General features: G+C 40.6%; 1 protein-coding gene across 1 annotated transcript; it reads left to right on the forward strand.

The window, feature by feature from the left end:
- The first annotated feature begins 731 nt into the window (after positions 1-731).
- Positions 732-24094, forward strand: snx33 (sorting nexin 33). The gene is made up of 2 exons (XM_083917191.1): positions 732-3035; positions 20596-24094. The coding sequence occupies exons 1-2, from the start codon at positions 1607-1609 to the stop codon at positions 20847-20849; spliced, it is 1683 nt and encodes a 560-aa protein (XP_083773317.1). The 5' UTR covers positions 732-1606; the 3' UTR covers positions 20850-24094.
- Positions 24095-26304: the final 2210 nt, after the last annotated feature.

Below are 26304 nucleotides of genomic sequence, written 5' to 3' on the forward strand. Positions count from 1 at the left end.
GGCGTCTGCACTTCACAGATGTATTAAAATGTGCAAAACAGTTCTAGTAAACAACAAAAGCATGCCATCACATTAAACACACTTTAAAGAATATTACGAGATTTAATGCATTCTCGTTACTTTGTGTAGGCTGCTACTGGGAAGCTTAAAGGTTGAATATGTAGAATCTTTATTAAAAACTATATTAAAAAAAATATAATAAAATAACACCCACGGGAAGTTTTGAGGGGTAGAGAATGAAAGTATTGCTTTTCCATTGATATATATATATATATATATATATATATATATATATATATATATATTTAGTCTGAATTAAGATATCAGAATCAGAATCAGAATCAGGTTTATTGCCAGGCAATTTTCATCACAAGGAATTTGACTTGATTTGACAGTGCCTACATAAATATAAACATGAACATAAGCAAATTAACACATAGCATTGAATTATATACATGAAATATAAGTGAGTGTATTTGCATGACCAGTGATATATATATATATATATATATATATATATATATATATATATATATATACACACACAGTATCAGTGCTGCAGCCTGCACATGCTCCTTCTCTCCTGCTGGGGGCGGTGTTGAGCCACTTTACCCTTCTACAAAGAATATAAAGGAGCTGATGAAAAAAAAAAAAAGAAAAAGAAAAGAGGCGAACTTGCCTTCAATTGTCCAAGCCTAACGTCATGGAAAGAGTTACTTTGTTGCGGCGCGCACAGGACTAAACCCACAGGAACAACAGTGACCCGTGGTGTGTGTTGATGCTCTGCAGAGGGAGACGCTTTGGATGCTGATTTCGCCTTTTTTTGTTGTTGTTGTTTATGTTGAGTTGAAAGAATCGACCGAAGATGCGCAGGAACCTGTTTACGAGGAAAACGCAGCGAGTTTCAGTCTGAGGGAATGCGGGGCAGGCTTCACGATGCACACAGATACCAGCACGCATCCCTGTGTTTCTCTACACGCCAGGCCACTTTATCTCAAAGATAGTTTCACCGAGGGTCATTTTTAGGACCCGTAATGAGAAACAAGTGTCCGGGGAGAAGGCTGCGGTCCCGTTTCTGAGGATTAAAAACCACCGTCGGTGTTTTTGGAGGAGCTCTTTTTTGGGGGAACCAGTTTTGTTTTTGGAGCTGCTCTGTTTGTGATGAGAAATAAGCAAGAGAACCACTTAGTTATGAGTAAGTTATTGTGTTATAGTGCGTTCATAGCCTGAAGTTATTGCTGGAGTTTTAACGCAGAATAGTCAGTAAGACAATAGAGCTACAGCCTCAATGGGCTGAGGATGCTAGTGGTCACAGTAGGTATGTTTTAGACTGTTTTGTTTTGGCGCACAGAAGAGATAGTTTTACGCAACTGTTGACTCCTCCTGTGTTTAGTAAGTGTCACATCATTAAATTTACATAAGTCATACTGTGCTGTTGCACACCTGACCCAACAGCTGTCATGTAATTTGAGATGAGTTTAAATATTACAGTGAGCTAGTGTCAGATGTTTCCAACGCAACATGCATTAAGACAGTTGCATCGATATAATCCAGGCACCATGTGCATGTAGATTTCTCTTGCTTTAGGACCCACCGGAGTATCACAATGTCAGTGAAAGCCAAAGCAATCTACACTTTTCTAAGTGAAAACAAAGAGGAGATCAGCATCCAGGAGAACGAGGAACTGGTTATCTTTGACGAGAACTCCGTGGACGGCTGGTTCCAGGGGAAGAACAGCCGAGGGGAGAGGGGTCTCTTCCCTGCATCTTATGTGGAAGTTATTCGCACTCGCTCAAACTCTAATGTGACTGATTGCTCCATAAGCCCGGCAGGATCTTTAGGAAATGACTCCTCCTATTTCCCCTCAACTCCAAACACCCCTCTGCATTTGGAGCAGGGTTACTATGACGACGACGATGATGACTGGGACGACTGGGATGACAGATCGACAGTGGTGGATGATGACCACTCTAGGAGCCCTGGGGCCAACGGACATGCCCATCAGAGCCCACTGTCCAACAACCCCAATGTGCACTACCGGGCCAAACCACACATGGAGAGACAGGACAGCATCTCCAGCTCGAGGAAGGGCAGCATGGTGGGCAGGAACTTGAATAGATTTTCCAGCTTTGTCCGCTCAGGGGTAGAAGCGTTTGTTTTGGGTGATGTGCCCATGATGGCAAAGATAGCTGAGTCATACACCATCGACATGGGTCCTGTGGGGCCCCTGTGGAAGGAGAGCCCACAGCCTTTCTCCTGCTCCATTGAAGACCCCACAAAACAGACAAAGTTCAAGGGCATCAAGACGTACATTTCGTACAGGGTCACGCCGAGCCACACGGGACGTCCCGTCTACAGGCGCTACAAACACTTTGACTGGCTGTACAACCGCTTACTGCACAAGTTCACTGTGATCTCTGTGCCTCACCTGCCTGAGAAGCAGGCCACGGGGCGATTCGAGGAAGACTTCATCGAGAAGCGTAAGAGACGACTGATACTGTGGATGAACCACATGACCAGTCACCCGGTCCTCTCCCAGTATGAAGGCTTTGAGCATTTTCTAATGTGTGCTGATGACAAGCAGTGGAAACTGGGCAAAAGACGGGCTGAGAAGGACGAGATGGTGGGTGCCCATTTCATGCTGACCCTCCAGATCCCCAATGAGCACCAGGACCTTCAGGATGTAGAGGAACGGATCGACACCTTCAAGTCTTTTGCTAAGAAAATGGATGACAGCGTAATGCAGCTCACCCATGTCGCCTCGGAGCTGGTGCGTAAGCACCTGGGTGGGTTCAGGAAAGAGTTCCAGCGGCTGGGAAATTCTTTCCAATCAATCAGCCAGGCATTCATGCTGGACCCTCCCCACAGCTCAGAGGCCCTTAACAAAGCCATCTCCCATACAGGCCGCACCTATGAGAACATTGGAGAGATGTTCGCAGAGCAACCTAAGTATGACCTCTTCCATATGCTGGACAAGCTGTCGCTCTACCAAGGCCTGCTCGCCAACTTCCCTGACATTATTCATCTACAGAAAGGTAAAATCTTCTATGAGCAGATTTAAGAGATATTTGTGATATGCATGCAAACCTCATTCAGGGCAATTATTAAATGTGGCCACAGTTATAAAAAACGTTGATGATGATAACATACATGATCAAAACAGATGTTTGGTATTTCCCCAGCCTCCAATCTGATTTGAATTACTGCAAATTCATTCATGTTTGAACTGAATGTCCGAAGACTATTTTAAATTACAAAATGGAAACTTTTTCCAGCCATCAGTCCGCATAATAGTCTCTTCTTGTCATAGGAATTTATCAAAGGGGCCAAGCAGATTGTTATTATTGAACGTAATTACTCCACAACATCCAATAATAACTTTGTAATACGTGAGCAGCATCCTTCAGTTGGGACAAGCAGCAGCTTCACGTGCAAAACCTAATCTTCAATAATAGTTAGATAGTAAAAGAGTTAATAGAGTAATACAAGAAGGGTTTGCTAATGGGAACAACCAGCCCATGATCACGTTTTGCTTCTCAAGTCTGCACGGTTAATCTTGTTACGGATGTCAGGTTAGGTCAGGTTTTGCCTCCAGCATCTCCTAACACACACACACACACACACACACACACGCACACACACACACACGCACGCACACGCACACACACACACACACACACGTACAAACACACGCACACACACACACACACACACACACACACACACACACACACGCACACAGGCAAATGTACGACATTTGAACCCATGAATGAAACATAGCGTTAGCATGTTTTATAGGTCACTCTGGGATGAATATTAGGTCAAGAGAGTTTGCCTGCAGCATCTGAGGTTTCATGCTCCACCTCGTTGACCTCCTCCCAACCACACACACACCAACACACACACCAACACACACACACACACACACACACACACACACACACACACACACACACACACACACACACACACACACACACACACACACACACACACACACACACACACACACACACACACACACACACACACACACACACACACACTTACTACCACTACCACATACCACACTCTCGGCTTAACAAATACTTACATGATGGACTTTGACAACTTGCGCAAACAGGTCTTTGAAGAGAAGGTGGCACTAGAACCAAGAATCATAACTGTGTATGTAGTTATTGTCACTTTTTTATTTTAATATGAAAAGCTCTTCATATCACTGGCATTTATACAAAGTGTGTCCACCATAAGTATCACTAGAGCCTGAAAAGGATGTATTGACTGATATAACAAGACTAGCATTGATATCATGTGCAAACAGCTGTGTCTTTTGTTGCGGAAATTCACCTTAGACTCCTCTGGGTTGTTCAAAGTTTAATGAGACAAATGGACAAAGGCTTTGTTGTGACATGGACACCTGCGAGACTTGGGCAGGTCACTTATCACGATAAGTGATATTTTAGCAGGGTTATCAGCCTTCCCAGTTAGCTCTATGGGTTCAAAAAGTAATTGAATATAGAGCATCACATATAAAGTAGTAATCCTTAAATCCCTGTTTATTTAATTTTGCAGTTTTTATGTAAGCAGTCATTCCTGTGGTCTTTTAATTTGGCGGTTCCTTTTTGACATCTTTATCCTTCATCCAGTGGTTGTATAATCAAGAGAAACTGTATATCAACGCTACCCCTAAACCAAATTACTACTACACTTTAATCTCTCATTATTTTCAAACATATTCTCATCTTCAGAGGCAAACGTTTCTAAGAAGTATAAAAAAAGTTCAGTTATCATAATTTTTAATATTATAATATGGGTTATTCTGGGTCCTGCGCTACTTTAAGAATTTTCCCATATCATAGTGGCAAAAATAGAGCAATGTCTTTATGGTATTACTTTTCAAGAGGGGTTCAACCTTTTCCGGTGCACTCCTCCTCCTCTTCATGTACTAATATCTTCTTTCCTGCCTGACTTTCTTCTTCACTCAGGATTTAAAAAAAAATGAATCTAGGGAGGAGACGCTTTTGGAAAATGTCAGAAAAGCGGTTCAACTTGTTTGCAGGTATCAGTACGCACAGCTGTGAGTGACAGCATAAATTCCCAAGGTGACAAGATATGCTCGAAGTAGCTACTGTTGGATATTATATTTGTGGAAAACCGTTGCCCTGCCACTGCAATAATGGCTCATTTTACTCTCTTTACGTGACTAAACATTACCGTGTTTAATCAGTAACTTGAAATCATAAAGCATGCCATTCCTGATTTACATACTCTCTGACGGCTGTGATTTTCATAAACCTCCTGGTGAAATATTGGTTCTGCTCAGGTCTGCACTGTAGACTTTTTCTCCCGAGACCCTTGTTAGATTTTGGTCCAAGACAGTGAGAGCAGTGGCATAACAGCATTCTGTGTCAGCTCTCAAACAAACAACTGTATATCAGCTGATGGAGTCAGTTACGTAGGAAGGAAAGGGCCGCTGCCATTGTGGAATCGTGCTGTCGGTAAATATTATTATCTTCCTCCAAACAGCTGGCAATCATTATCGCGGAGGTCATTTGTGATACAATTCAGTTTTTAGTCGCTCCACCCATGAATAAATGAGAAAAACAAAACCAGCTGAATGGTATTAAAGGGTCAGTGCACCCAAATCACAAAAAAATGAATGTTATGATTTAACCCCGGTGGTGTCAGGCATGTGGACTTTCGGTTTTACATGCCAAAGTTTTAAGATATTTGGCTTTGAAACTTTGTTTTTAAATGCTTGGAAGAGGACATTCCATCTATTCCTGTTATGTAGCGATTACAAAGGGATGGATATCCCCCCAAATATCTGTTTGGCTGTGTACCCCCGGGGGTAAGTAGAAAAATATGTCTCCCTGACCCTTTAAAATAACACTGTGTAACTTTTGAAAGAAGAAATAACATGTTCTTCCTCTGTCAAATAAAAAGCAATAACACACACTTAGTTCAACACAGTCAAGCTGGATTTTGCTGCTGAGGACATCACCTTGGAATAAGTTGGTGTCCTTAAAGCAGGAGTGGGCACTTTATTTTTGGCCTCATGGGGAAAATATCATATTGTAATTCAAGTGTTCTGAGAGAAAACTAGACTTCTGCATTTCCTCTTCGCTCTTTGGACAATCACAAGTCATTTCAGAGAGGGAGAGAGAGAGAGAGCGTTCCTTTTGGCTGTTCTACAAATGCACATCCCTTTGGTGAAAGTTCTGCTGCTAAGTGCATGAGGCTCAAGGCTGCTGCTAATTCAAGGCTAAACTAGATAAGAGACTGTATTGTTATCCATCTGCAGTGCTGTACATAGAGGGATGAAACTGTGCAAAAATGTAGTATAGTTTATTGTCAAGGGGATATATGCTTCGTGATGTAATCAACATTTTTAGCACCGTGTTAATCAGACCTGGAGTGTCCACTGCATCCATGCTTACGGAGACCGCCTAAACCGTTTTCAACATTTTCTCTGCTTCTTTGAAAAGCATGGCCGATATTAACAATAATTGACACGTTAAATGTTAGAGTCTAAGAGAGAGTGTGACAGAAAACAAATGCGATTCAAAAAGTGTCACTATCGGTGAAGCGTTTCAGAGATGGATCAATGTTGCTAATGTGACTTGGCTGGGAACTGGAGGGTTGCTGGTTCGAGTCCCTATGGGGACCATGAATGGAGCGTGGACTGGTGGCTGGAGAGGTGCCAGTTCATCTCCTGGGCACTGCCGAGGTGCTGTTGAGCAAGGCACAGAACCCCCAACTGCTCGGGGCGCCGATCACTGGCAGCCCCCTCGCTCTAACATCTCTCCATTAATTGCATGTAAATAGGTCCTGTCTGTGCATGTCTTCTTCTTCTTCTTCTTCTTCTTCTTCTTCTTCTTCTTCTTCTTCTTCTTCTTCTTCTTCTTCTTCTTCTTCTTCTTCTTCTTCTTCTTCTTCTTCTTCTTCTTCTTCTTCTATCCATAGCTAAAGGCTAACAGCTGCAGCTAATAGATGTCCATGTTCCTGTAGAGTCTCCAGTTACAGTTTGTCTTCTCAAAAAGCTTTATGGGCCCACAGCTCTGCAAAGAAACCAGGACAGGTTGCTATATAGCAGCATCGGGATGAAATTAATGGCTACTATTCGTACTGTCACTCTATAAATTTGCTGCACATGCTCGTGTGATGGGAGTGGAACAGGATAGAGAGGGAGAGCTGCAGTAAGTCAAACTCTTCCTCAAATTCTGGTGTTTTCTTTGCGCTTTTCCTGCTGCGGCTTTGAATATATTCAGTCTAATATGATATTTAACAGAAAAGCAGGAAATCTCCATATTTGAGAGGTTGAAAACAACATTTTTGAAAAATCACTTAGATTAATAGATTAATAATTGCCCATTATTTTTCTTTCGATTGATTAATCAATCAGTTGACTAATGGTTGCAGCTCTAATGCCAGTGATCGTTTACCACATGTAATATTTCTGAGGATCTCGAGGAGAATAGACAACTGCCCATGAATTAACTAACCTTGGTCGTCTTGTGTCAAAGTCTGTCAACATATATTTGTTAATGTCATGTATCAGTTGACTTATGTTGTTTACTTTATTCTAGCATTGCTATATACTAAGGAAGAGTAGCGTATTGAACCTTGAAACCTGCCCGAAAGTTGCTATTCATTTATTTGGTTGTTGTTTTGGGACTGAAATTAACCCTTAAATGCCTTGTGGTCGTATTTACATAATATGTAATGACATTGTTTGTTTGATTTTGCCAGGTTCAGATAGGTTATTTAGGTACAAATGCCTTGTAAAACTGGCTTTGTTGCAAAGTTCGGCATCTTTTGTGGAATTACAAAGACGATTTCTATGAAATGTTTATATTCCTCAAAGCAAGGTCTGTATTGAAAACAATATAAAAACAATTAAAACTATAACCAACCTCGGCCAAGCACCAACACATACTGTACACGAGGTTGTGCATCAGTGTTTTTTTTAAAGGAGACCTTTTCCCTCTGCTGAGTCTTTCCTGCCGGTCCAGATACCTTCCCTTCATGTGACTTGTGTTCTGCGGAACCAGATACAGCTGTGGCAACACCCAAGAACACACAGAACTGAGGTCAACCTTTTCCGGTGCACTCCTCCTCCTCTTCATGTACTCATTGCGTCTTTCCTGTCTGACTTTCTCCTTCACTCAGTTCCTATAGGAGCTTTAGGAGGTTTACCGAGGTCAGGGCTAAGGTTTCCTTAGGGAGGAGAAGTTTTTGGGTAATGTCAGAAAAATGTCAGGGTGTTTTGCTCCATCCATCTTTTTTTGTTATCTTGTTATCTGTCTTAGCTTTTAGTCCACAGATCTTTAAGTCTGTTTTGGTCTCTGCTTTTGCTGAATCTTTGAGTCACTACGTCACCGTTTTATCGTCTTCACGTACGTCTTTTTCTTCTCATCACTTTACTTCCTGTTTCCCCCTGAAGACACTCATCAGAATTGTCTGTCTGGACAGCTGCCCTTGTTTCAATAATATGGAAAGTGAATCTAGTATGGTCCAAAGGCTTGGACCTCTTACTGTTCTCTGTTGTAATGTTGCTTGTCTGCTAAAACTAATCCCATAGACCCTGATCCCATTTGAAAACAATTGAAAATCTTGATCTAGAGGGTTAATTACATTGTTATCGAAGGGACTCTGAGGCTTTAGTGCGAGGCAATGCCGGCTACAACTGCACTGCCTGTTACAATGCCTTGTTTGTTGGTAATCCTGGACTCTTATTGTGCTGTCTCTTTTGAATTACTGCGTATAATCATAAACTGAGCTAAGCTGGTCTGGTATCAATCTGGTTTTAAATATGTAATCCTCTGGAAGGAAGGTTAATAGTGTTTCCTTTTTAAATGTCAAGCACATTTTAAGCCAACTTTTGAAATGTTGTGCAATAAAAGGATGCAAATTTGGTTTGTTTCTATCAACTATTTTGGAACGAGTAAACTAGGGCTACAGTGTGGTTTCATCAGACGTTACAACTGTAGTAAAGGTTGTGCACTGGAAATAAAACAAGGGGAAATTATGGGAATATCTGGGAAGAAGCCAACAGCGGAAAACAGCTGATCAGTCATGTGGGTTAAATGTTCGCTACATCAGAACTCATTCTGCAGAGGCATTTCCATGTCCCCTTAAATGCTTCAGAGGAAGTTTTATCCAATTCTGCCATTTTCATACAGCTTTACTAATGTGACGCTTAAACTACGTGGCTCGAGACATGGCTATTGTATCTGGTATTCATGAGAATAAAGCAGATATCATGTTCTGCAGAGTTTGTACCAGTGAGGCACTAATCCGAGACAAAACCACTTCATGAAGCTTTGAAAAAACACAAAAGGGTTCACAATAGAGTGAAACCAACCCACCCCACAGTGTGTGTATCAGTCTGATCTCATCTAAACACGTTGTGTAAGAAGAAATTTGAGGCTCTGCATGAGATCTGGATCTGCATCACCTGTGTCCCCAGAATAGCATGTTGAGCAAAGTAAGGCAACAATTACTGTTAAATTCTTGTGTAAACCCCAAACCAATGAGGATTTAATTGAATTCCAAGTTGTGGGTAAGCTAGAAAAGGCAACACTGGAACAAGTTCAGTTAGAAATCCTGAAGTAAAAGGTCATAAGTGACGTAAAACCAAGCAAAAGTTATAACAAATGTACTGTGGCAATGTGCAGACTTAAGTTGTTCTCCTTTTATCTTGACTCTTTTGGCATTTACTTTGCAATTAAAGGAGCGCTGTGTAGCATCTTGTGTTAAAATTGTATATTGCATTCAAATATACGCCTCCATAGAGCTTACCTGTCCTTTGGAAATACAGATAAGAAGTGATTCACTCAGGAGGATAAGTCCGATTGTTGGCAGAGGTAATTGTACACAAATGTGGACTTTTTTATGAATTAAGACATTGATTTGAGGTTATAAATTACTTTAAATGCTACACAGATGCCTCTAGCATGCCAGACAGACTTTTTATCTGGAGAAGAGGTTAGTTGTCCCCATATTACTACACATTATAACACCGCACGCAGGACTCGTCAGTATGACGAAAAATATTTATTTTTGCCATTTCTGTGGAAACGTGCAAATGCGCCCCTTGATCTGCAACAGAGGGGCGCCTTAACTTCACTTTTCGTGCCTGCATGAAGTCATGACCGTCTTTGTCAGTTTCATCTGAACAGTTTTCCATATTGTTGAATTTTTCAAAGTGCTGACCAGGAGCTCACGCTGTGTTTATATTGTCCGACAAGCATGCTACAGATTAACGTTCCATACAGCACACAAGAAAAGACTGAACTGTCAGCAGGTAGACAAACCTCAATCTGTGAAACCAGGCCAGGGTTTCAGGAGCGTGCAGTGGCCCAGTTATGGCACCTTTTGAACATTGATGATATGTAATTTTGTTGGCTACAGTGCCCATCGCTGTCTGTGGTGACTATGGAGAGAAAATGTTTTCTCTCGCCTGTTTGCTTACTCATAAATCTTGACAAAGGCTAGGCCCTCGTCTTCACACACACTGTCTATCCACATGCTTCTGCATTCCTGCCTGTGTTGGCCCGGAGCACTGCTGTTTCACACTGAAGGAGATTACAGATGTCTCCAAGAACTCGGTCTTTACCACCGCCGCCTCCCTCCTCCTCCTCTCAAAGAACCACAGATTTTGTGGTTAAGAGTCATTAGACTAGAAAAGGCATGAGGTAAGAAAATAGTTAGCGCATGCTGAAAAGACCAGTGCCATAGCTGTTCCACATCCTTTTTTCATATTATGTCTGAGAATAACTGCACTTGGACAAAACATTTTTACCTTTCAGTGTACAATTCAGTCAAATACAACACCACCACTAAACATGACCTCAGTTACAACAGAGTTGAACACCTCAAACACTGTGTCAACAAAGACTATGCTTGTCAAAGGAGTGTTAAAGATAGCATGCTATTGAAAACTGAAACTCAGTTTTGAACTAGGCATGGTAGGCTGTAGCTAGGGCTAAGGCTAGCTAACGCCATGTTCAGACATTCAGTAGTGTTGGGTTAAAAAAATACAGCCTCCTTTTTAATTTCAAATGTGCTCCGCCAAGTTGAACCTGGTTTAACTTTTGCCACAGAGCAATGCAAGTTCAATTTGTACGCTGAATTAGCCAAAAAAAAAAAGAAGTGCAAGTTATGGTCAGGACCGGGGGAATTTTAGTGAGCTTTCACACCTGAGCAGCTTTGCTCATTTTAACCAAATCCTGGAGCATTTCGTTGGATAATCTGCTTGGTTTGGGCGTCGTGTAAAAGCTCATTCGAACTCTAGTGCGGATTAAACAACAGAGCTCTGGTCCGCTTGAAAACAGCTCTCGGTTCACTCATCAGGGCCTATATTCTCCTATGTTACCGCCCTTCACAGAATGAAAATCTTGATACTCGCAGCCTCGTCGGATGCTCATATTGTTCACCGTCTTCTAAAATGTTCGATTGAAAGGAAATTGATAGATATTCTGTCCAACAGACAAGCAATCGCTTTGACCGCATGACATTTGTTTACAATGTTAGGTGCGGTTGGCAAAGTGCAGTTTAAACTCTAACTGAACCAAATAAAAAATGCAACTTCTCCACTTCTCCCGACTGGCCATGAATGTATTAATGCTGCTTAAACGCAATGCTTTTTTTTAGTCTAAAAGCCTGCTTAGTATGTTAGCACCATTAGCCTCACAGCTGGAGGCTTTCTGTGTACATGATCTCTGTCTGTCTGCATGGGTTTCCTCAGGCCCAAAGAAATGCAGGTTGGGTTAAATGGAAAACCTGAAGATGCCTGTAGATGTGAATGTGTTTGTCTATATGTTGCAGCCTTGTGATAGACTGGCAACCTGCAGGAATTCATTGAGCCTCTTGCTCAATGAATTCTGGGATGGGTTTCATACCTGTCATACCTTAACAAGAAAAGTGGTTTTTGGAGGTTAACTCCCCAAGTACTTGCGTTGTAATGGATGAATGGAAAATAGAAGTCATCTAAGGCATTTGTTCTTGTTTTGATCAATTCAGTCTTTGGCATCAGCAGTTAGCTCACAGATTACTTTTTTATGGCTCTGTCCATTGAGCTCCAGTGCAGCTAGAGTAACCAAAAAGTAAAACTCTGACTTCTTTGTGTTCCCTTTTGCAAGTGTTGAGTTGAAACAGAGTGTTTACCCCATCCATGTTCTAATCTTTTCCCTCCTCCGACAGGAATGGAGCTTCAGCTGTCAGAGAGATGCTTGGTTTCTGCCAACGTAGCTGTAGTCATGGTAGCACTGACACGTTGCTTGTGGTTGGCATGGAGACGCCATCCCTCAGAGGAGAGCATTGTTAGCTGTTGCATTCTCTGGTCTTTACTTGTGTCATGAAAAGACCATCATAAAACCTAGGACAATGGAAAACCTTTGTAATTTGACCGAGTATTTAATTAAGTAGAATGTGCCAGTTGCATAACCGCATCGCTTGGGGAATTTATTGTGTTACCAAAGACAACTAGCATTCTGACATCTTTAATCATAGGAACATCTTTTGCATTTAAAAAAAAAACAAACATTTGTGTCATTGCAACACTTCAGTAGTAATTAATAACAGGTTACGTGCAAATAACACATTTGTTCCATAACAAGAGATGAAACTGTAAATTGAAAGTCACAATCAGAAACACAACAGAAAGCCTGAAGACATGGAGGGATTTCAGGACATCACAACTCCTGTCTCACAAAGCTTAAAGTAATACTAATAAGTCAACCAAATAATTTATGTCACAGTTGACACAATTGTTTCTTGTACTTGCTATGTGATGACAACCGATCTATTTATTAACGTCTGAACTTTGCGAGGCTGCTGAGTTTGAAAAGCTTCACTCATAATACAGCTCATTTTGTTCCAAATGGCAACTGGAAAGCCCAAATATGTTTAATACATATCCAGTCCAACTCTTGATTTCACTGTGATAACTCCCTTTTTTTCATACAAATGCCTGAAGCCTGAGCTGCAAAGGGATTAAGTAAATCCCTTTGCTGAGGAACAGTGTGAGGCGCACAGGGCTATTAGTGGTGATGAATTATACTACCCCTCAAAATCAGTCCTGAGCAGATCCCTCTTCATAAACCAATACATCTTGACAGGAACATGCCCGACAGCAGCATGGATTTATAACACCATCTGTGTGAAATAATAGTTTGGGATCAAATCCTCATTGCATATTAAATTAGCATCTGTTGAACATCCATTTGCATGGCTTCAATTAGGAGTTTCAATGTCTCATTTCTGTGTAAAAGTAAAAGTAAAAAAAGTGCACAAAGTAATATCGAGCGTGCAGAGCAATGCTGCCTGGTCACAGATTAAGCATATCTGGTAACTAATTCCCTGTGCAGACTAGAGAGGGTGGTTCTGTTTTGAACATTTTTCATCTCTGAAGTAATAATAAAGAATAACAAAACACAAAGAATTGGAAATATTTGTTTCAGTGTTCCATAACCAATTAGCCTCAAAGATAAACGGACAAATGGTCGTGAGCGCATTCCAGCTCAGGACATTAACTTCTGCTCTGTTTTGATCCGTGTATCTGATTGACTGGTGTAAACATATTACTGCTAGCTCAATCAACAGTGGGCTTTTTCATGTTTGCGTGTCCTCTGGGCTTTTAAGGCCCATATTAAACATTGGCAGATATCGCAGAGTCCTTTTGACCCTGCCATGCATTCTTGAAGCTGCCTCACTTTTTCTTCTTCTCTTCTAAAGCCTCCCTTTCCTCTTTATTTTTTATTTTTTCAGCTCTCCTGCATTTTCTTGTCTTGTCTTTTTTCCTTCCTTTCCTTCTCTCTGGTCCTATCCTCTTTTCCATCAATATCAAATGTCAGTTTTTACTTTAATCGTCCTTGTCATTATAGACAAAATGCCCAGTCATACCAGCATTTCAAATGACGCATTTTTACGGCAATATTAACTAATTTTCTCAATTAATCACTACAATTAGTAATTTCCCCAGCCGGGTAGATGTAAATTTGCATTTGCTTTATTATTATTTTACATTTTTTTTAACTTTGGCACACAAAATCTGTGCCATCTTGTAGGGGTGTACAGTATAAACAGTATAGACGGTAGGATGGTAGGAAGGTAGGAATTTGTACTACGATATGGATTTTGACTCTGCTGTGTTACCGGCACTGCAGCTCTGACGTAACCGAACAATACGCACAGGCAAAACAAAAACGGAGTCGGCCCACAGGGGAAAAGTTACTGGCCCTTTGAGTAGAAGACTCTGTGAAAGAGTAATTCATGGCCACCTCCACGCCTGTTGTTCTTGCAGTCATTTCAGTCTGGTTAAATCCGTGGTTGATTCAACACCATAATGTCTGTTTCTACGAAAGGTTGACACAGAAAACCTGCAATTCAACAGCGAATGGACAGAGAAGTATTTTCTTATAACTGTCACTATGAAGCCTGTGTGTTTACTCTGCATTGGGTGTCTATCTATATCGGTGTGAAGCTAAAATCTTAATTGGTAAAGTAACTAGTAACTTACAGTAAGTTATCAGATAAATGTTATGGAGTAAAACGTAGAATATTTCCCACTGAATTGTAGTGGAGTAGAAGTATAAGGTAGCATGAAAAGAAAATACTCCAGTAGAAAACAAGACCCTCAAACTTGTACTTTAAGATAAATATACGTGATATAATACTGTTACCGTCTATGCTTCAAATTATACCGTGATATAAATTTTAGACCATGCGGTACAGCCCTAACGTCTTGTCAATGTTGACCTCACTCCAAAATAGCGGAAGCTTATAAGCCTCTCCATGAATAAGGAATGGTTACAGAAAGTTATGAGACAGGAGTCAAAGATACAAATCTGTCTTTTGTGTTATCTCATTAGAGACCTAACATAACCTCTTTTCCCCCTCATTAATAACTTATTTCATATAACTTAGTACTGGTCACACAGTACAGTGAAAGGACAACGAAGGCCAGAGGTAATATGTGTCGGGCTAGTGTTAGCATGTTTTAGACTTAGGGTGCTAGCTGCTATCTCACTAGCTCACCCGCTAACCCTACAGGTTCTCTATTAGACTTTTTCGGCTGCAGGAAGGAAGTTGTGGGGACATTTTCCAGGGGCTTCTTCTTCACCTATTTCACACCGATTCACCACGGATACATTATTTTGGTGTTATCTCAGCTAAAAAAAACACTTTGTAGCGTCAGGGTTTCAGTATAAGAAGCCTTTTTGTTGTTGTTGCTATCTCATTTTTTTTGAGAGATCAACAGAGAACAAACGTCTCATCAGTTCACTGTGGTGCTTGACTCAGACGTCAGCAGCCCCTTTACACACGCACACACACACGCACAGGCACACACACACACACACACACATACACATACACAAACACAGCACTTTACTAATGGTTAGTGTTTTGTGGCGACAAGCCTCATTTGTCCCCAGTTGAGAAATGTCTCTGTTTACCCGTCTGTCCAATGTGAATAACATCCACTAATCTTACTCAGTCATGTAAGTTCTTCCTGTGTTCAAAGTCTTTGAACCTAACACACAGATTGGTTTATTTTACAGTACAGAAAGCACAAATGAGTCATTCTGATTATAATGCAAATTTGAAATGGAATCGGCCTGCACAACATTTTCTTTATTCTGTATTTGGACGTTAAAGCAGCTTAAGGGTTTCCGTCTCCTATTATTTGAACTTAACTGCGGTATGGTCATATACTGTACGTCAGTAGTGGCTGTTTCACTGTCACTGGATTCACCAAACAATGAGTCATTTATACTGGATTTGAAAGTGTCATGCCATTATTTGCCAAACATTTTTGAGAGAATTTCAGCTCAGTTCCAACTCTTGAAAGGAAAAATTGGCGTGTTGTTTTTTTGTGGTCTGCATTGCAGCAAGCGTCATAACATACTTGTGGCTGTGCTTTCACATATTAGCCCAGTGCTGTTAACACACACACACACACACACACACACACACATACTCACACACCTCTAGAGGATTTTGAAGAAAGAAGCGATGTTTTTGGAGATTGTGTCCGACTTAATCTCCAAAGGGCAAGAAGAAGAAGAAGAATTACTTTATTAATCCCACACGGGGAAATTGGATTTTTTCACTCTTATTATTATACGTGTTACACACACAGACCCGAAATACACACATGCACAAACAGGGCCTATACATGCAAGTAAGGAGAGATGTTAGAGCGAGGGGGCTGCCAGTGACCAGCGCCCTGAGCAGTTGGGGGTTCGGTGCCTTGCTCAACAGCACCTCGGAAGTGCCCAGGAGATGAACTGGCACCTCTCCAGCCACCAGTCCACACTCCATACATGGTCCACACGGGGACTTGAACCAGCGACCCTACGGTTCCCAGCCAAGTCACCTATGGACTGAGCTACTTCCGCCCCTTTGTGCAACCTTTGTAGGAACATATCTTGATTTGTCATGATGGGGTCATTTTAGTTCAACCCAATAACAATTTCCTAATGTCTTAGTTTTGGGAATATAGTCATCTTTGCAAAAAAACAAGGTTATGAGGGCTAGTTACTTTGGAGGAAAACTAAACTCTTGGGCTATAATACTGCAAAAGCAAAGTTTGCTCTGAGAGCAGCTTACTAGCAAGTCCGACCAATCACGTCATGCTACATACAGCTTCATTACAGTAATGGGTTACACCACCTATCAGCCCATGTTACGTTATGTTGATTGATTACATACACATTACAAGGGTCAGCTGATTTATACAAACTATAGCCTCAACTAAAGGGGCTCCACTCCCGTTTAATGACGCCCCCACTTTAAGATATGAACAGGGAGAATAAATGAATTAGCTGTGACTGGAAACTGTGGTCCCAGATGAGAATGAGTTAAAATTAGACACACATAGCTTAAAGTGGCTGTAATGTTTGGGTCTTAGAGTTATCTGCAGTCTGTGCAAAAAAGAAAATGCTGGCTTTGCTTGAAAGGAGTTCAGCTATGGGGTATGGGGAAATGTCATTAACACTAATGTATAAATGCACGCACACAAGCAACACACGTTGTAAAAACAAACACAGATCACTTAAAGAGGGACTTCCGTTCTCATTTTCGGTTTGTGTCAAACGGACAGAAGACAGATGAAGACGTAGAGGAGAAGTGCTGCACTTCCTGAATTCATCCCGCAGTGACCTCAGGCTGCGGGAAGGGGGGAATTTAGCAGATGCCTGAGTCCAATTCCCCAGAAGGTTGTGGCCATGATTAATCTTGACGATCCTCATTCCTTTGCTCTGTCTCACATATGGGATGACTTATTTAACTAGACAAGGTATCTGGAGGTCTTGAAAGGTGTCAATTTTGGCAAACTCTTTAAACAAATTTAAATGTCAATCGTTTTTTCAGCCATCCATCCATTTTTATTGCAGCTTTTGCAGGTCCAGGTTGCATTGATTTAAGTAATTGCATCATTATGTCAGCTTTTTTTTATTTTTACTTGGACTTGGAGAAGGTCTTGGACCTACTGATGAAAAAAGTGACATGATAATAAATAGTTCAAGGCCACATTGTACCCACTGGTTTGTGATTGACTACTTTCATACGTTGGAAGGTATGATAATGAGATTGCTTATTAAACTGTATTCTCTGTGGTTTTAAAAAAAATGTCTTAAAGGTACCATATTCTAAAAGTTGAGATTTCCATTTTTTTTTTATATAAGGCAGGTCGAGGTGCAAATAAATACTGTGGAAGTATCAAAACACTCAATCCACAGATGAATACACACAGCGCGTATTCAGAAACTGTGCCTTTAAATGTGCCGTCAGGATTTCAGTACATTTATAACGTCACAACTATGTTATATCTTTATGTAGAAAGTGCTCAAGTGCTGTTACAGTCAGTCCCTGCTGAAGTGATGCAGCAGTCCTAGAAACACTGACCAATCAGAGCAGACTGAGCTTTTTAAGGAGGGGGGTCTTAAAGAGACAGGCGCTAAAACGGAGCGTTTCAGGCAGAGGGTGAATACAGGTATATTCAGTATGAGGAAATAAATGTGTTTTTTGAACATTAAAGCATGTAATCATATTCTAGTAGTAAGTCAAAATATACAGTTAGTATGAACCTGAAAATGAGAACATGTCCCCTTTAAATTGAATCCTACTAGAAAGTTTTATTTGTGTTTTTAGCTCCCCCGCACACTGTTGTCCTTCTTTTCTTTCCCCTCCTCTCACTCCTTCTTAATCCCCTACTGAGTACAAATATCTACAAAGCACAGACCCTTGAAGCTGTCACATGTGAAATTCTTTCTTTGGCCACAGCCATAAAACATGCGGTGGCCAGTCTGGTTGGGCAAGATAAACAAATCTGGTGACTTTCAAGACCACTGGCCATGTATCATAGAGCATTTGTTAACTCTGTGAAAAGAGGCAAAAAGCCTATAGTGAGACAGAGGGATTGAGTTTTAGAATAGTAAGAAACTTACACAGCTTTCCTTTTTATTCGGTCACAGTTTTTCTTTTTACAGCTTGTATTTTGATGCTTTTATAGCAGAGTTTTGCGTCAAGTTAGAGAGCAGATTTAGCTGCAAGGAAGAGCCCATCAAGCTTTCTTTGTGACGAGATTTTGCATTAGCCGATCCAAAAAATGTTGATTCAACCCCCCCCCAATTATTCCCTCCTGCACACACACATACACACAACCATTAGGGCCTTTCCTTTATGTCCCACGGACATGCTATCTGGTGATGCACATTCTCCTCTCATGTGGAAAACAGAATACATGAATGTAGGTCACTGCCACAGACTCTGGTCCACACGCCTCCTTGCTGGAACAGACTAGAAATGCTGTTCATGCTTTCCCAGACTTCTGCCAGAAGAGTCCATACGAAATCCAGGGTGGCATTAAACTCACAGATAGAGTAAATGGATAAAACCTCTACGCTGCACCGTATGCATCTAAGACGTAGCAAGTAGCTTGTGCCAACTAGTCCTGCTAGTTATCTTATCTGCATGACTAAAATGAGTGTTCTTCCTGGTATCGAGACAGACTCACTAATCTGGTGGGAAATGCAGCCCGGCGACATGCCGTTAGGCTGCCGTGTTCTTTACTTGGAAAGTGACGTCATGTTCAGTCTGGGTGAATGCGGTTACAACTTCGAACAGAAACTAGACGTTTATGAAACAAAAAGTAATTGTGTGGCGTGCTCCCTGCTCTACCCCATAAAGGGTACAGTTTTACTGGGAAATGTTTAAAATGCTGATCTTTACTGCGGAGTGCCTGGGAGGAGATATTGGTATTACATTACTGTGGTAGTGTTTTTCATATAGCACAATGTACAGTAATGCAGACACACCCAAAGAGCAATGAAAACCTGAGATTGTTGTTTAACTACACTTACCTTTTTATTGTAGGGTTTTCTATCCTTAACACAAGCTCATCATCGCTGCAACTTATTGGGACGTACTTTATAAGTTTTACTAAAAATAGTGACTTTTTAATTGATGGTGACTTTTCAAAGGTCCAACCAGATACAAAAACAAAACAAAACACGATTTCTCAGTTTATTCTAAGGTTATCTAGCTTTTGGGATAGTTCTGGTTGCATTTACCCAGTTCTGCTTCTTTGATATTTATGAAAACAAACCTACAGAAATGAGTTTGTGGTGCTCACAGCTTAAAATATGATAATCAGAGAATTCAACAGCAACATGAATCAGTGCCCCTGTTGCTCTGTTTAATCCCCTGCGCTTTCAGCAGTTTATTTAACAACTCAATTTTGGTAGGAAGAAGCCCCTATATTAACACATGTATTCTGTTGAGTATCCAGAGCAGCCAGTACATAATGTTTCTGTAAAGACCTTGCTGTTAAATATTTGAAGATGTAATTATTCAATCATGTGAGCAGCACTTACAAACCATACCTGCATTGTACTGGGATGGAGGCAGACATCTTATGAAAAGAAGATATCAAAAAATAAGACTAGGTACCACTATGTGGGGTGGCAGTAGCTCTGTCCATGGGTGACTTGGTTGGGAACCGGAGGGTCGCCGAACTCCCAACTGCTCGGGGCGCTGGTCACTGGCAGCCCCCTCGCACTAACTCTCTAACATCTTTCCATTAATTGCATGTATATGTATATATATATATGTTTGTGCATGTGTGTGTGTAACATGAATAATAATAATAGAGTGAAAAAATCTAATTTCCCTGTTGCGGGACCTATAAAGGAATTCTTCTTCTAATATGTTTTTGTTGTACTTGGGTGGAGGCAGAAACCTCAGAGACGGATATCTCAAAAAGTAAAAAGGAAACTATTTGCATCTCATAACACTTGAGGAAAAGTAGTTTTTTTGTATTGTCATTTGGAAGGCCTTTAACCGGCTCACTGTCTGTGCATTACATTACATTTCATTCACTTCCAATAAGTACATCCAACAATTAGGGTACAAACCAGAAGAGCAGGTTATTGAGTAAGTGTAGTAGCTTCAAATAAGCCGATCTATAGAGTGCTGCATATAAGTATTTCTTTTCTCTTTCTTTTTTTAACCAATGAATGACAATGCCATTTTGTGTTTAGAATATCAAAGTATTTAAAATAATGTAACTTTTCTATCTCAACCCAGGTGCCTTTAACAAGGTGAAGGAGAGCCAGCGGATGAGTGACGAAGGGAAGATGGACCAGGACGAGGCAGACGGCATAAGGAAACGCTGCCGGACAGTTGGATTTGCTCTCCAGGCAGAGATGAGCCACTTCCATCAGCAGCGAGAGGTGGACTTCAAAGACATGATGCAGGCCTACCTCACAGAGCAGATAGCCTTTTACCAGCGCGTTGTCCAGCAACTGGAGCGCACCCTGCGCATGTACGACTGTCTGTGAAGACACCGAACTGCTGCCCACTTCAAGATGCCAAAAAAAAGACGGACGAGAAGGAAAGAAAGATCCAAGTCTTGGCTCTTTTATCAAGGTGTTCTGTGTTGGTTTGAAGACTTGCAGATAAATGAAACAATAGTTGCTGGAAAGACGTACAAAGCCAGTCAGTCTTTCACTTTGATGGATTCAAAGTCGCATTTTTTTTTTCACAAGCTACTGTACCTTTTTATTTCTGAACTACACACCACATAGGCAATGTCGCAGCATATTGCTACTTACATAATTTAAGGTGCTTGTAACATTAAAATAAGAATATAGGTTTCAGATTCATTGTGAATCTATAGCTGATTGTTCTGTAGTGTAACACCATGAAACGGGTTCTGTTTGGAAATCGTCCCCTTCTCTCCAACATCATGCACTTTGGCTTCTCCTGGGACTGATTCAACACAATATTCTCACCAACATCTGATAAACATTCCAAATGTTTTTTAAGGGATACCTGAAGTACCTGATTTCTCTTGTCCTACCATGAAAATATCATATGTCTGGCCAAACAAGTGCACTTAAGTGTACATACGAAAGTAGAATTCCACCATGGTCTTGTTGAGTGCTCATCTTGCACAGTTGTTCACTGCTTTGAAATTCATATTAGCTTCTTTTTCTGGTATCTCTTAGTACAAGTCACAAATGTCTAGCTTAACTTTGCACCGTGTCGAAGACTTACTGATACAATGTAATTCAGTTTAGCAGTGTAATTTTCTTACGATTTTCATGCGGTTAAGTGCCTTTAAGGATCTAAGGCATTCTGATGGAATATTCTTAAATGGACCATTTGTCTGTAGCGTGGCTTGTGTCTTATAGGGAAAATTATTTCCAATGAGTTGCATTTAGAAACAAGTTTGCACATGTTTTTGTACACTAGTGGGTCATAGTGTTAGGGGTGTGTTTATGAGTGGGTGAGCGAGTGAAATGAGTCAACTACTGTGCTGATCAACTCCCTTTTCCACAATGGAAAATAAAAAAAATGATATCTTTTTATGTAGGAGCTCGTTTATCTAGCCACCTAGTGTGAAACAGTCGTATAGTTGACGTTGATTAACTGGTTGTGTGAGGCAGAACATCAGCTTTGCATTTCAATGTTTGTATGACCTCATAGTTTCAGACAAAATACTTCCTGTTGCTACAGTTTTGTGTTTAATGTAGTCTGGGTTAAAGAAGAACCCAGTGTGATTTAATGTTCATATCAAGTATCTTAAAGCAACAGCTAATGCACAAATAAAATCACATTATATCATCTAGATTATCTCTACACCCATTCTCTATTCACTTCTTGCCATGAAGCTCATTAAGATTGACACCACTCTCAGATTTGTCTGTTAAATATGAAGCTATGGCCAACAGATGGCTAGCTTAGCTAAGCATAAAGACTAGACGTAAAGGGACGATTACTTGATCCCTGGTATTTCTCGATAACCGCTCATCCAAGCAACTTCACACTGGACACTGCGCTTACTTAGGTCCTGAGCTATAGCATAGTTGCGTCCCCTAGCAAGAGTACACGAGTCATTTGCTTACAGCTAGCTATTTGGGACAAGGCTATCTCAAGGGAACACAAGCGTTCATTCAGCTGATGCTTGAAAGTTTGCGAAAATGTAACATATCCGGTCCCTCCAGTCTGACTTTCTTCATATGTTCTTGGATGTACTGTAGTGAGCAACAGAAAGCGAGTAGTCTCCACTCAAAAACACTACACAGTGTGTACATTACCTTACTAATAAATATTTTCCGTAGATCTCAGAGGCATGAACTCCACACTGAACTTCCTTGGGTTCAAGGAACATTGAACAAATTAAATATGACATGCGTTATGTGTTTCCAGTCTTTATGTTTACCTAATTTAACCAGCTGCTGGCTTGGGCCTTAAATTAAAGTGGTGTCAACCATTTCATCTAACTCTTGGCAAAAAAGCAAATAGGCATATTTTCCTAAATGTTGAAGTATTACTTTAACATACTGTATATTCAGGCTCTTCCAGCTGTGTGAGCTGCTCACTTTTTACATTTTGTTCTTTAGTTCACTAAATTTTCCACACTGAATGAGAATTAAGTGACTGTGAGGATCCAAGTCCCACTTTTCGCTTCTTGAATGAGTGTTTATTACTAAATAGAGTTGTTCCAGTAGCATTACTCATCCTGTTTAACAAGAGAAGAAAAAAACATTCATGGCAACTCGCTCGTTTTACTAGACTATCTTTAGCATTGTGTTAACCTTAGACGTTTATGTGGAATCTGCGTAGCAATTATAAGCATTACCTCAAGAAGTGTAGGGAACGTTTGTGTCAGCTTGACACGCTTCTCCTCGAGTAATTCCCAGAGTTTATTTGTCCGTTGTGAGACAAAGAATCTTAAGTTTGATGGAAGAGGGTTTGATTTCTCAGTGGTGTGTTTGGGTGTGGATGAAATATGTAAGGAAAATGTATTTTGTGACACATCTGCCTGTCACAAGAGTTTCAGAATTGGAGGTTAGAGCCTTATTTTGGTTCTCCAACAACAAAGAAGTGCTGATTCAGTGCAGGTTTCGCAGTAAACAAATGGTCCCTGTGTGTGTGTGAGTGTTTGTGTGTGACTCAGATATGAGTGTCTCAGTTACTGGTACTGTCCACATCTGCAGCCTTTAACGCTTTGTTGGCTAAATGTGGTGTTGTGTGTGTTTACCTTCTAACAAACCGTTGCTTTCATTTCTTCTACGTTTGCACTCATCACCGTTTTTCCAAGACCAAAGAAGTCAGACATTTTTCGACTGGGCTTCCTTTTTTGTTTTTTTCTTACTGTTTGGTTGAAGTGAAATTGAATGTGCTCTCTGGTTTTGTAATTGAATCTGATCTGCTCTGAGGAAAATGTGAAGAGAGCATTTGGAAAAACTAAAATAAAAACATTCCACGAAGAAAGTAGAAAGGACACCAAAGGCAAAGACAGATTTTGGGCAAAAGAAAGACGTGCAAGGTGCAAAAGAGAGAGTGAAAAACCATTCGAAGAAGCGCTTGCAGCCTCAATCAGGTTTCATAATGACCCTCTCCTCTCATCTTCCAAAGCTGCATGATAAGTTAAATGCCAGGCATTTCACACAAATGACTGTTTCTTAACGTGGATGTGCGAGCGGATGAGTTGCAGGAACCCTGCTTCAGTTTCACAGATGGTGATTTTCAGTAAGTAACTTGTCACTTGATTTAAGGGAAGGGGACCTAAAAATGTTAATAAAAGTAATGAGGGTGATCGCCTGCTGTCTTTCTCTTCATTGTGGATTTGTACAACAATACTGTGAGTATCATGTGTTTCCATACAGACATTATATCTAGACTACTCAAGTATTATGTTTTATAGTTGGAACATGTGAGCATCATATTTTATCGCGGAAAAAAATAACACAATTTACCAAGGCATCACTCAAAAAAACAAACTGGGAGAATGAAACATGGATCCACTTTATCCAATGAACTTTTGTCTTCATTCAAGTACTGTATCTTTTCTATCCATACTCATCCGGATATTTATGAGCAGGATGTGATGATACACACGAACAGTTTGTCCTGAATATAACCAAGACGAGGACAGCCAGGAGCTGTTAACCCAATGACTGTGTACATGTAAACAAACGGACACAGTGACGTTATACTTAAATAAATGAGACTAAGAAATATGCTCACATCTTGTGAGAAGTCTGAATAGAGCAGAGTTCTTCACATCAAGTTCAAGGTTTGGGCTGGAGTAGGCAATCTGTTAAGTCTATTATCTGTATGTTTTCACCAGAAAGCATGTTTTACTGTGTTTCCAGCCATGGTAACGCTGTGGCTGGCATTGTTTTGTCAGACGATCAGTTCAGACTGAAATATCTCAACAACTGGATGAATTAGCATGAAATTTTGTACAGACCGTCATGTTCCCCACAAGCCAAAGCCTTTTGAGGTTTGTGATCCCTTGACTATTTCTTTTCATGCACCAGAGAGGTTGTTTTGGTGTAGAGTAAACTATCTAGACAACTAGAGAGGATTCATTCTACTAACTTTTGTGAACCCTTAAACGCACCATGGGTCATTTGTCACGATTGAAACAATAACAAAAGATGGAGTTCTGTAATGTTTTGAAGTAGCGCGGGATCACGGGAGTTGTGTCTTCACCGCCGTTGGCGTCACTGCAGTCAGCTTCTCCCAGTTCAGCTTTCATCGTTCAAAGGTTTTTTACTAGGAGCTAAATTATCAGCAGAGGTCTCTTCTCCGAAACAAACCGACCAGGTGATTAAAACAGGTAAAAATACTGAATAAAGTAGTTTCACATTAAAATTCAGCGTTTCTCATGCTGTTCAGCAGACACAAGTGTTTGCTCAGCTCGTTTTTCTGCTAACTTAAGATCCAGTCGTCCGATGACTTAAATCCTTCATCTGATAATAAATATATTCTTAAAAAAGAAAAATCTAAAGTGTATCGTAAAAACAAACACAACGCTGACATATGCTCATAGGGGATCAGCAGAACCACGTTAACAACAGCAGAACCATGTTAACAACAGAACCACGTTAACAACAAAAGAACCACGTTAACAACAGCAGAACCACATTAACACCAACAGAACCAGGTTAACAACAGCAGAACCACGTTAACAACAACAGAACCATGTTAACAACAGCAGAACCACGTTAACAACAAAAGAACCACGTTAACAACAGCAGAACCACATTAACACCAACAGAACCAGGTTAACAACAGCAGAACCACGTTAACAACAGCAGAACCACGTCAACAACAGTAGAACCACGTTAACAACAAAAGAACCACGTCAACAACAACAGAACCACATTAACACCAACAGAACCATGTTAACAACAGCAGAACCACGTTAACAACAAAAGAACCACGTCAACAACAACAGAACCACATTAACACCAACAGAACCAGGTTAACAACAGCAGAACCACGTCAACAACAGTAGAACCACGTTAACAACAACAGAACCACGTTAACAACAGCAGAACCACGTTAACAACAACAGAACCAGGTTAACACAACAGAACCGGGTTAACAACAGCAAAACAATGTTAACAACTACAGAACCAGGTTAACAACAACAGAACCAGGTTAACAACAGCAAAACAATGTTAACAACAACAGAACCACGTTAACAACAGAACCGCGTTGACACCAACAGAACCACGTTAACAACAACAGAACCACGTTAACAACAACACCTCTAAGTGCGACTAAATGTAACGGACCGTTGGGATTTCTTTAAGTTTGAACATTGTTGGAAACATTTGGGATAATGAGAGTACACAACTCAAGATCTATAACAAACTGTAGGTCCAGTTGTTTTTAGCTGCTATGGCTGAAGACTCTTAGTCTCATGTCATAATTATTCTTGTTTGACTTATGAGACTGCATGTAAGTCCTCATTGTTTAAACACCACAATA

Source organism: Echiichthys vipera (assembly GCF_963691815.1).
Source record: "Echiichthys vipera genome assembly, chromosome: 7".
NCBI classification, from domain to species: Eukaryota; Metazoa; Chordata; class Actinopteri; order Perciformes; family Trachinidae; genus Echiichthys; species Echiichthys vipera.

What these genes read in the sequence shown, in the direction of transcription:
- snx33 (XM_083917191.1), top strand. Translation starts at nt 1,607, where the DNA reads ATGTCAGTGAAAGCCAAAGCAATCTACACTTTTCTAAGTGAAAACAAA. An exon ending in CATTATTCATCTACAGAAAG is followed by an intron (nt 3,036 to 20,595) that starts GTAAAATCTTCT and finishes ATCTCAACCCAG; the next exon opens with GTGCCTTTAACAAGGTGAAG.